The sequence below is a fragment of the Bacillus rossius genome, assembly GCF_032445375.1.
Source record: "Bacillus rossius redtenbacheri isolate Brsri chromosome 4 unlocalized genomic scaffold, Brsri_v3 Brsri_v3_scf4_2, whole genome shotgun sequence".
Taxonomy (NCBI): domain Eukaryota; kingdom Metazoa; phylum Arthropoda; class Insecta; order Phasmatodea; family Bacillidae; genus Bacillus; species Bacillus rossius.
Window position 1 is genome coordinate 21,242,190 of NW_026962011.1, and position 12,681 is coordinate 21,254,870.

At 45.8% G+C, this 12,681-nt stretch overlaps 1 protein-coding gene across 2 annotated transcripts in view; it reads left to right on the plus strand.

Annotated features, from left to right (window-relative positions):
- LOC134542336 (uncharacterized) overlaps positions 1-12,681 on the plus strand; it is a 178,061-nt gene that overhangs the window by 60,591 nt on the left and 104,789 nt on the right. For both annotated transcript variants that reach the window (XM_063386486.1, XM_063386487.1), the window contains one exon: positions 11,007-11,148. In XM_063386486.1, the coding sequence (XP_063242556.1) occupies positions 11,007-11,148 (142 nt within the window). The remainder of the gene's footprint in view (positions 1-11,006; positions 11,149-12,681) is intronic.

The following is a 12,681-nucleotide window of genomic DNA, read 5'->3' on the forward strand; positions in this document are numbered from 1 at the left end:
GCCGGTACCTTTTCAGGGCCCACACCACGGCGAGACACTCCTGCTCGTTCACGCGGTATCGTCTTTCCGCCGGGCCAAACTTGGCACTCGCGTACTCGACAACACGGCGCTGCCCGTCCTTCCCCAGCTGATAGAGAACGGCGCCCATGCCCTCCTGGCTGGCATCTGTTTGGACATACAGGGGCTGGTCCGGTCGCAGGCGCGACAGAGTATGACACTCCCTGAAGCTCTGCTTCACCTGAGCTAGTGCTTTGTCCGCAGCCTCTGTCCACCTGAACTTTGATTTGGGGGACAGTAGGTCCGTCATGGGCGCAGTGACGGTAGCGAAATGAGGGACAAAGGATCGCAGCCAGTTCAGCAGACCTAGCAGCCGCTGTAGCTGCTTCCTCGTGCGCGGAGCCTGCTTGCCCTCAATGAGTGTCAACTGTTCTGGGAGGGGGCGGCAACCCTCCGAGTTCACCACGTGCCCCAGGAACTGGATCTCCTGGGCACCGACGTGGCACTTGTGGGTGGCGCAGGTGAGGCCGTGTCTGGCGAGCCGTTCGAGGACCAGTGCCAAATGATGGGCTTGGTCCTCCCACGTCTGGGACCAGACGATCACGTCGTCCAGGTAGGCTACCGCGAATTCGCCGATATAGCCATCCAGGACGCGGACCATCATGGCCTGAAACGACGCGGGGGCGTCCATCAGCCCGAACGGCATCGCGCAGAACTGGAAGCGCCGCCCATCAGGGGCGGTGAAAGCTGTCTTGGGACGGTCGGCTGGGCTAACGGGGACCTGCCAGTAACCTGACTTAAGGTCTAGCGTGGTGAAAATCTTGGCGTTCCCCAGCCCCGCCAACGCGTCGGTGTTGTTGATGAGTGGGGGTGGTGATGGGATGGTGAGCTTGTTTATTGGTTTGAAATTTATACAAAACCGAAGGGTCCCATCCTTCTTATTCGCCATCACGATGCGGCAATTATACGGGGATGTGCTCGGCTCAATAACGCCGTTCCGCAGCATCTCCTCTACCTGCCCTAAAATGGCCGCCCGCTCATGAGTCCCAAACCCCAGGACCTTCTCGAACGGGGGCCGGTGGGGAACCATGGGTATGACGTGTTCCGTGATGTCGGTTCTCCGCAACATGTCCGCGGCGGCGAACACAGCGGGATGATTGTGCAGTACGCCATCTACCAAGGCCACGTGCTCTGCCGGAACGTTATTGGGCAGGTCCCTCAAATTCACCACAGTTTCTGGTGGGCGTGGTACCGGCTGGTTAAGCCCGTATACGGTCCAACGCCCTTGTGTGCCTACGTGGAGGCGTCCCGCCCGGACCTCGATGGTGGCGTCGACTTGTCTGAGCCAGGGCACCCCGAGGATCAGGTCATCCCTCAGGCCCTCTACTACTAGGGCATCGGTGTGGCTGACAAAATCTCTGATGGAGACGCATACCTGGGCACGCCCAGTCGTGGGCGTGCTAGTCCCACGTGTTGCCAGCTGGACGTCCCTGGACTCCGGCACTAGCTGCTCCGGCCGAATGAGGTGAGCTGCCACGTAAGTATGGCTCGCCGCCGTGTCGACTAGCGCCACCAGACGCTGCCCGTCCAGCTCCACCGGGATGCGGAGCAGCTCGCTGCTCCCCTGACCCAGCTGTCCCAGATGTGCTGTCTCCTGAGTGACCGCGGCCATGGCCAAGGTCGCCGGGTCAGCTGGCGGCGCGGTGCCTTCGGGGGCACGCGCGTGGTGGAGCTGCCCTCAGCGCCCATCGCGGTGTCAGCTGTGTCAGGGTGGTGGTTTCCCGGTCTCGACAGCAGGGGGTGATGGCCGGTGGTGTCAACACCCCCTAGCATCCGTTTCCCGACGCACAGGATGTCCCCCTCTGTTCTTCCAGCCACGCTGCTCTGGTCGGGCACAAGTTGTGCCAGTGGTGCTCGATGGTGGGACAGTACTTGCAGCGTGATGGTCGCTCCTCGCCGTCGGCGCATCGACCATCCCGTCTCTTTTTGCGACGATCCTGCGCCCGCAAGTTGGTCTGTGCGGCGACTACATCCTCAATGGCGCGCTGCCTTCTGGGTGGTTCGGGCAGGCCCCGCATGTCTGCGATGTGCGTCGCGTCTCGGAGGCTTCTGAGTGGTGGAGTGGTGGGAAATCGCCGAGTGCTGGTAGGCTCCCGCTGCCCCACCCTCCTCAGGTTCTGCTCTGTGTCGATCGCTATCCGCACGAACTCCTCCACTGAGGCGGGTCGGCAGCAGCGCATGTAAGTCGTTTCGAAGTAGCATAGTGACTGTCGGTAGTGCAGCTGTCAGTTCCGCGTCTGGGAATATGCGCCGGAACAGTCGCATTTTGTGTGCGACGAACTGTTCTACGGGCTCTCCTTGTTGTGTCTCACCGTAGAATGCTGAAGTGCACTGTACCACAGCTTACCCGTGATTGAAACGCTGCATGAACGTCTCACCAAACTCCAACCACGGTAGCGCGAAACGCCCCCACAGGGCCCACCACTGGCGGGCCGCACCGCGCAGCTGTTCACTCGCCTGACCTGCCCACTCATCTCTAGGTAGGCCTGCCCTGGCGAAACGCACTTCGCATTGGAGTAGGAATGCTCTCGGATCCTCGTGCGCGAGTCCGTGGAACTCTGGTAGTACCAGCCGTGACCTAGCCAGTGTCTCCCCCGTGCTCCCCCACTTGGTCGTCACAGCTGTTGCAGCTAGGATCCACGTGTGTTCCGGATGTGTTGCATGCCGTGCGCAGTTTACGCACGGTTCTGCTGTCAGTTCCACGAGCGTCCCGCCTGCTGTTGTGTCCGCTCTGGATTGACAGGTCTGTAGTCGAGTTGGTTGCAATGGGGTTGGTAGCTCTGACTCGCACTTCATCGTCCGCATGAATTCGCCTGGCTTCTCTTCTGTGTGATTATCCGCTTCCTGTTTGTATGATTTCGGTGGGCAGCGACATGTGTTGCTCCACTGCCGCGCGCCTGTCAAAAGATCCGCGTCCCGCGGCAGTGAGCAATATTGACACGCCCCTGGTATTGGCCGCGATAACATTGCTCCCGTGTTCTGCTTCGCAGCTGATTCCCTGGCCGCGTTACGAGGTAAAATGCGCTGTTCGGCTGAACTCGGCTTTGCTCGGGCTGGCTCGGCACCTGCGCGGCCCTGCGGCGCGCAAATTTCTGGGTGCGTGTGGAAGGGGTGGGCAGGCTAAGCGCCGTTTGTAATTCACACCGCGTTGTGCGTTATCTTCCCCTTCAATCTTTTTACTTTCCCGACCGAGTCGGCTCACATTCCCGGCCGTCGCCCGGTCGACTAACGTTACCTGATACCGCCTTATCTCTTACTTCACATCGCCCTGTCGCGGAGTGTGGCAACACACCTGCCTCTCATTTGTTCTTGCGTCTCGGCTTAGAATTTTTTTTTTTTTTTTATAATTTATAATTAGGGAATGCTGCCACACTAGTTGGGCGCCATCTTGATGTCACCTGAACTATCTCCTGTGTGGTTTCTTAGGTCCGACTAGCTCTGAACGGGTTCCTGGCCATGTGGCGGGAGACAGTGGCGACGAAATGAAGAGTTTATGAGTTAACTTTGTTGTGATTTAATTACACCTTCCCCTTAGTACATGGCGCTGTAACAATCCTAGCCCTTTCCGTCTGCAAGTGCATGGGCACGGCTCTAACACATTAGTGGTCGTTTTCTGGTTGATTCCGAATGCACAGATGTTTGCAAACTGGCCTACACAACACGAGTCACACTGTACATTTCCTGACCAATCGGTGATCCGGTACACGACGATAGTATTCCTGGTGCGGGACGCCCGGTTTACATGAGCACGAACTAAAAGGTGTTTACAGACTAGCCTACACAACACAAATCACACAGTACAATTACTGACCAATCAGTGGTCGACACGGATTACGCATAGAGATACACTAAGACACTGAATATTTACAGTTTCGCTCCCTCGCACCGATCACGCGGACGCGGTGAACTCTTTCACTACTCCGTTACATGGCAGACTTGATATCACCGAAATTCGGGGCGGATTTCAACGACAATGCGAACGAGTTAGAATGGACCGAAAGTTAATGACGGATCCTCAGTGGTTGAGGGATGATGGTCTCGTGTTGCGCGGCGCGTCCAACCCCGAGAGCCTCGTCGCGAGAACTGCTCTCTCCCCGCCGGAACTTAGCGCGCGAAAACCGTGCGGAGCGCGGCAGACGGTCTGGGCTCGAACTGCGGCCTTGTCGCGCGGTGAACAAGAATTAAACAAAATGACTTATCAAACATTACAGGAAGGATGGTTTATAAATTGTATTTTAAATATAATATAATTAATAGTTTCACGTAACTAATTGTTCCCAGGAGGGGAAAATACACTGATTCCATAACTCTCACAGAATAGCCGCGCGGGCGGCTATTGCACTTCCGGCTCGCGGCCGATCGTCGCGTTGCACCTTGCACTGACACTGCACTTTGTTCGCACTACACTACACGCCTCTGCCACGGGCAGGAGAAGGCGTTGGCACAACATAACGGACTGCGAAAATTGGGGCGACACTTGGGTCGACGTCAACACATCATGTAACAGAGTGTGAGCAGCTAAAGGATAGTTAGCGCCTTCGTCTGTTGCCAACTGCTGCATGGTTCGGAGCGCTTGGAAGGGTGAAGATGATAGTCCATACGTTACTGTGTTCAGCTCAAATATATGTATGGGGTCACTAACCGAATTACGCCACAAAATACACTGGAACTTCCTATCCTCATGATCAATTACAATTTGACGATACATCTTGCATACATCCGCTGTTATCGCAATTGCTGATGTTCGGAAATTCAGCACTATGTCAGCAACCTCCTTGTGCAATTTAGGACCAGACAACAGCAACTTGTTCAAGGAGGGTCCATTGGTCGTCTCCGACGATGCATCAAATACTGCGCTTACCTTAGTCGTTAAACTATCTTCCTTGACCACAGCATGATGTGGTATAATGTACAGTGGTCGGTTACACGCATCCTCCCTTAATGATACAGACACCTTGCTGTCGGCATTCTGTGTCAATGTCCCAATCTTTGACATATGGCCCAGGCTTTCGTACTCCTCCATGAATCGCTGATATTGCTGAAGCAATTGTGGGGATCGACATAATTTACGCTCTAACCCCTGCAATCGCTTGAGGGCAGTTGTGAATGAATCACCCAACATGTCCGCTGAACGTGCAAACGGAAGCCTCAACACATACCTGCCTTGGTTGTCACGCCTGTGAGTCTCCTGGAAGTGCTGTTCACAGATCTGATCTTCCCTGGATGTGAAGGTCTTACTAGGGAGATTTTCAACCTCCCAGAACCGTTGAAGAGCGAGGTCTAGGGACATGTCAGTGCGTATCAGTAATGATGCTGATGCCTGCTGAGTGAACTGTGCACATGGAGCATTGCCTGCCAGTACCCATCCGAATAGGGTTTGGAAGGCATGAGGCGGTCCGTGAATCTTGGTACCTGTCATTACTTCTGCCACTACCTCCGCAGAAAGCAGCATGTCTATGGCACTGGGCACAGAGAACTGGGGATCTGCCAACGGCAGGCCATCTAGATGCACTAAGCTCCCAGTGGCAATCTTGGTTGATGGTAGGTCTTTGGTTATTCTTTTAAGAATTAATGCCTTGCTGGTGATGTGAAGTTTTGGTGATTGGTGTGATCTAATCTCTCAAATAACTGATCCCTTGGCTTCCGGGATCAAAGTATTGCCAACCCCAGCAATACTCACATTTGTACGATGTCGCCTTAGGCCCAGACGTTGTACACATGCCTCTGTGATGAAGGAAGACTGCGAAGCAGTATCTAGTAACGCACGAACCACTTGCACACCTGCCAACTCTCACGATTTTGGTGTGAGGCTCACGATTTTAAGGTCCATCTCACGCCCTCACGCCAAAATAGTGTTTCCTCACGATTTTTCGGGGCCCCAAGATTTTGTTTGTAAAAGTTACAAAACAAGTTTTACGAAAGCTTACAGTAACGAGTTTCCATCAATAATCGAGTCACGTAAAGGAAGCAATTTTGCGTTTTGTAGCGTGTGCCGTGCGCCGTGCTGATTTTTCTATCTCGCATAGTGGAAGAGGAGACATTGTGAAACATGTCGCTACAAAAAAAAAAAACTAACACGTGAAGTGTATTGCTACCAATAAAGAAATTAATTTTGCTGTGAACAGTGATAATAGTGTTACACGAGCAGAATGTTATTTTACATCTTTTTTAGTTGCGGCCCTCCATGATCACTACACGACAGCGCTAAATTATGTTCAACTAAATTAAATCTGTAACCTATAATTTGTTGAAATAAATTTTGAAGCAGAGACCATGTAACATATGTACAGGTATGTCACTTAAATTTAAAGATTCTCATTTGTTGTTTTTTATATCTAACCTGTATTTATGGGCCTTAAAATTTTTATCGAGGACCTCATGTTTTTTAAATTTGAATGTTGGCAGGTCTGCACTTGGTATTGACCCGCACCGTCCTTGATGCGTATCAATGCCGTCATTAACAGCACTGTGGTGGGTGGATTGACTGGCCTCATTTCTTCTGATGCACACATGGTAATTGCTGGACTTTCTTCTTCACCCCGTCCATCGTCATCTGAGCTCGCTGCGTAGTTCCTAGGCCCCTGTCCCGTGGCAACGTGGAGGAGTGTATGGTGACTGCCCTGGCAGAGTTGGCATCAAAACTTAGACTTACACTGTGCTGCCACGTGTTGTCCCCGCAGACAGTTATAACAGAGCCTCTGCGCCTGCACTAAGTTCCGTCTATCCTCAACCGACCTTGAGTTGAAACAAGTGTAGTCTTTCGAAAACAGGGTATGCTTGAGTCTGACACATTCATCTGTCGCCACTTATTTACGTTAAGAACCCGGTTGCTTGATGTGTTTTGTGAGAAGACTGGCCTGGTGCTCCTAACTGAAGACAGATGGACTTGCTCTGCTGCCTTTGCCCTCCTGTCCAGAAACTTCAAGAGATTGCGGTAGGAGGGAATGTCCTCTTCATTTGACATTTCAAACCCCTGTTTCAAAGGTGAATCAAGCTTCTCTAACAAAATGTTCAATAAGAGGAAGTCCCACTTTTCAACAGGAAATTCCAGTGCCTTCAGGGCATTTACATTCTCTTCGACACAGGCTACGAACTTGCTAAGGGCATTCTCACTGCGACTGTCTACGTGAGCCAAATGCAATATTTTTTGCACATGGATGGTCGCTGTGATCCGAACACTCAATTTCCTTTCCAAAAGGCCCCATATTACATCATAATTACCTTCCGTAACCGGTATGTTGCAAACTGTCCCGCACCTCGCCCTTAGGCATCCTAACAGATAGTGAGTTTTTTGCACTTTAATCAAGTGCAAACATTGGCCAACCACCGAGTTAAATAGTTCTGCAAATCCCTTCCACCCAGCACGGTTAACGCCGAACACCGGTAGCGGTAATGCAGGCAACATTGACACGTGGGGACTTAACGTGGCTTGCGATCCCGTGTTAGGCACTGTGTCACCTGGTGCCTTAACCTCACTTTGGCTTGACATCTGTTTATTGTATAATTTCCGCAATTCCCGGAATACTACTTCATAAACTGCAAACTGTTGCTTGACTTCGCTCATATCGACCTTATCACTTGGGGGGTTAGGGCACATTGCAAAGAAATTTGCTATTAACTCAATCCTTTTTTCTATAACTTCCTCAAATACAATTTTAAAATCCTCCAATTTGGATGCATCCTCCTCCGACGCTTCATACAAATCACGGGCTTCATCGGCTTTGCCCAATAAAAAGTTGAAAATTACGTGTTGCAATTCCGGTGTTTGTGCCACCATTGTGCTTATTAGTGCGTAAGCGTTTCCCTTTGTTTTTGGCTTAGTTATATTTTCATGCGTAACTTCACTAATCCCCGCGTAAGGACGCTTGTGTGCCCTTAATAACCGTAAACATAGATGCACTGCCGCATAATTTCACTCTTCTAATAATTATCACTTTCTACCTTCGCGATGTACGTCATTATTTATAAGCCGTCGGCCTTACAACCACGCGTCACCGATAGGTCCTTATGCCGTTTTCCCGTGCAAAATATTTTGTAAATCATTCCCTAGATGCTATTATAACACTTTCACCCGCCGCTTATCTTGGTTTGCGTTATCATCCGGCCCGGAGGACCAAAAAATGTTCGAGCACATACATCAACATTCGGACCGACGCCATGATGATGCGTAACTGTCCGTTTAGTCCGAAGATCGCAGCACTGTCCCAAGGTCCAAGAAGGCACTAAGTTGTACAAATAAAAAAAGTACACAGCAACCCTCAACACAGTCCATAATCAAGTAAAGCTGACATGAGAAACAGTGGCCTTACAAAATGTTATGAAGTCCTTTTTTTGGTGGTGGTGGGGGGGGGGAAGTCATCAATCCTAAACTAGAAATAAAAAAAAATAGGCTATTGTAAAAAGAAAATCAGAAATTTTTGCTTGTTTGTTTCATTTTACAAACAACTTTATGCAACAGAACAATTTTCAATAAAATTTTAACTTGAGAAACGTAAAATACAAAACAATCCGATCGTAAGACAACAATAACAAACGGGTATATTCAGTTCAAAGATTAATGAATGCACAAAATATGAGATCCATGCCTTGGTAAAGCGCGTGCACCAGTTTCATAATCATTGTTAGTTTGCGCCACTAGTTCGCTTGGTGCTGGCCATAGATGCTACTAGCGAAGTGCACAGTCTTCCTGATACTATCCATATCTATGGTGCGATAAAGTTATTTTCTTACGTTTGCAAAGGTAAACAATGAACTTTTTCAAAATAAAATCATTAACGTAAGTTTATCAGGAGGAATATAACAAAAAAAAATTTGTGGTAAATATGTATTGTACAGATTAACGCCAAAAAAAAATCGCACAAATATGAAATAACTTTCATTATATGCTCTTTTACGTCCTCTTTTCAAAACCGCCTGCGGAATTTAAAAATTCCAATTACTTTTGGAGATATCGCCGTTCTTATTTTGCAATACAAGCCCTATGTAATCATTCAACAGACGCCATTTTATATTTTGCCGTGTGTGCGTGAATGCCTAAATAACAGAAATTTTCCATTAGGTAAGGTTAGTTACATGATAAATACTTTAAAATAAACGGAAATTAAGAATAATATCAATTAATTTTACTTGTATAGTTTTAAGTATTTATAATGTAACTAACCTGACCTAACAAAACGGGACAAAGGTAGAGTAGGTCAGGACAGCTACAGTATAAATACTTTGAAACTGAACGGACTTTAAAAATAATAAAAATTAATTTTAATGGTTGTTTAGTTTTAAAGTATTTGTAATGTAGCTGACCTGACCTAACAAACCGGAAAAAGGATGAACATTAGGAACTCACGTAATTTTCTTTTTATGTGATGAAGTCGTTCAACTATGTCGCGGAAAAAAAAAATCATACTTGTAAACAAGCAACAATGGTGAACGCGGGAAGCCTACGATTCACTCATCCTTCTGGACATACCCGAATACTCACGTTGGCAAGCCTTCTTTCAACAGACGAGAGGCAAACGCCCGATCGTGCATCTTCGGTTTTTTTTTTTTTTTTTTTGTTTATTGTGAATAAATATGCAACTCATGAAAACTAATGGTCACTTAGGTTATGTTATCTACATTATAAATACTTCAAAACATTGTGGATGGTTGATTTGGTTAGGATAGCTACATTAAAAATACTGTGAAATCATGTAAACGGTTTCCTAGCGCTGGATAGCTACACATAAAATGATTTTACAGTTTTTTTAATGTAACTATACTTACCTAATATAACCAACCATCCACAATGTTTTAAAGTATTTTTAAGTACTTCTTGCTAATTTTAAGAAAAGAAGGCTTGCCAACGTGAATATTCGGGTATGTCCAGAAGGATGTGTGAATCGTAGGCTTCCCGCTGAATGCCGCATCAGTGCACAGCATGAAAATTAAAAAATTCCATATCTCCTAAAGTATTTGGAATTTCTGATCTCCGCCGGGTTTAATGAAAAGAGGAAGTTAAAGAGCACAGAATAAAGGTATTTTCGGATTTTTAAATTTTTTTTTAAAAAAAATCGCCGAAAAATGAATATTAAAAAATTCGATATCTCCAAAAGTAATTGGAATTTTTTATCTCCGCAGGCGGTTCTGAAAAGAGGACGTAAGATAGCATATAATGAAAGTTATTTCATATTTGTACGATTTTTTTTGGCGCTAATCCGTACAATACATATTTACCAAATTTGTGAATTTTAGGACTTTTCCGCTTTGTAAAAACGTATGAAACGGGAAATTAATGATTTTATAAGTGTACTTTCGGCGGGACCAAAATTAATCGGCGTATGACACGGGAAAATGTATGAAACGGGAACGTATCATCGAGGTTCTACTGTCGTATTTTGTACGATGGCGACTCAAAACTTAATTCAATACAAATGAACAAGCATTCCGGTATTGAAAAAATGTATCGAACTCACAGTTTTGATACTCAATACTTTGCGATACCGTCAAGTATCGAAGGTATCGAGGTATCGAAGTATCGAAGTATCGAAAATCCCATAACTTTTTATCCTACAAACGTAACACATTTATTTTATCATAAAATTCATTACAGCTGTTAAAGTTAAACAAATTTATTTTAAACACACTAAATCAGGAGCCATGAGACATTACACAATGTTATTGTGAGATTTTGCTATGTTTTTTTCTTAAAAAATTTAATGTATGTCATTCCTAGATTAATTTCCTATAATAACATCAAGAATGATAATAGTTTTTGTGATTTGGTACAGACTACTGTAAGAATACATAGCTGTTTCAGTATCCATAGGGTCAAGTTAATGCTGGTCAATTCTGGAATGGGTAATGTCTCAAAACACCTTGCGGACTTGGAAAAACTCTAAATGTAGAATTGTTTGCAGAGTGACCACCCTGTGTCTGTATAAGGCTAAGAAATTCCTTTTGGCCCTTTTCAGTGCAGGAGGAGGATGAGCAGATGCTACAGAATCTGCTGTGCCTGAGGGCGTACAGTGATTCCACATTCAATGAGGACGAGGATGAGGAGTTGGTGGCCGAGGAAGAAGAGGACTTGTCTGTGCCCCTCGAGTCTCCTCACAGGTAACAGCAGCCATCCTGCTGTATATAGGGAATATCAGCCGACAAGGAAAGTGAAGTAATGAATTCCGTGCTGTACAGTAGAACCTCCTTTTACATATTTCAAGAGACCAGGGCAAATTTATTTATGTAAAAAACAGGGAAGTGCCATGATGATGGAAACAATAAGAAGCAAATATACACAGCACTAAAATGTCAGAGATGCATATGTTTTGTATATTAACTAGTGATGGCCCGATATTCGATATTCGATATCGGAGATCGGTAATATCGGCACATTTTTCAATATCGAACATCGGTAAATACTTGCGATATTTTGATAACCGATGTTTGCTCTCACCAATAATACTTCTCACATAACCTTAACCGTAATTCCAAGCTTATTTTCTGCGGGCGTAATTTATCTTTCTTCACTTCACCATATTACCTAGTAATTCCAAACATATTTTCCACTGAAACAATTTCAAGCCTATTTCTTCTTTCTGATACTGCAATGCATCCCGACGGTACAATTCTTCCATGTGTACACAAGTCCCAGTCATTAGTCATTAGTGCATATTTATTCGTTTCAGATATTCGCAAAACGTTTTCGCTTGATGAATTTTCTAAGTTCATTAAGTGTACATAAATTGAAAACATAAAACAAAAATAATTACGATATTTAATTTAATAAGTAGTGTAGCCGTAAGTAAACATGAAGAAGAATAAAGTTGCTGCTTGATATAACAGGCATTTTCTTTCCGTGTCGTTTCATGGTCGCCAACTGCTGTTCTATACAAAGACGTTACGTAGGTTTTACAAATGCTAAAATATGAAAAGTTTTTAAGTAGGGCAAATTGCAGCAAAGGTATTATGTTGGCTATATTGAGTGCATTGCCAACAACATAAATAAAGATGTGCAGTAGTTTTCAAAGTTGTATTGAAATTACTTTTCACGTATTTTTAACGTGTTTTCGCACCAATAAATGGAGTGATACATTCGAACAATGGTCACAAAATTTGCTAATTGAAGACCTTCCTTTCTAGCGTGTCGTTTACCGTGATGAAATTTTACAAAGGATACAAAAGTTTTATGTTTTTCGGACGGTATTTTTCATAGATTACAGTTGAGACACTGGACTAAGTACATGCTGTGACTCGTAATTCATACATTATAAGCAAATACTAGAGGTGTAAAAGTAACGGAAAAAAGCGTGCCCGTATGTATTCGTTACTATAACAATTAGTACCCGTTACTATCGTATCGTTACGTTACTTGTTACTTCTGATACCGCATAACATGCTATGTTATGTTACAGCAACGATCGAGTCGTATTGCGTACGCGTACCGTATGACGTCGCGTAAATAATAATAAATCGAATATAAACAATTAACAATATTTGATGATTAACAGTATTCTCTTATTGTTTTGTGAGTACAATGCGCAATGCCGCCGAAAAGTGACATCTGGTTACATTTTCAAGTAAAAACTAATAAGGCAAAAGCAATTTGCAATTATTGCTGTAAAGATATATTGCGTAGTGGGAAATCTGCTA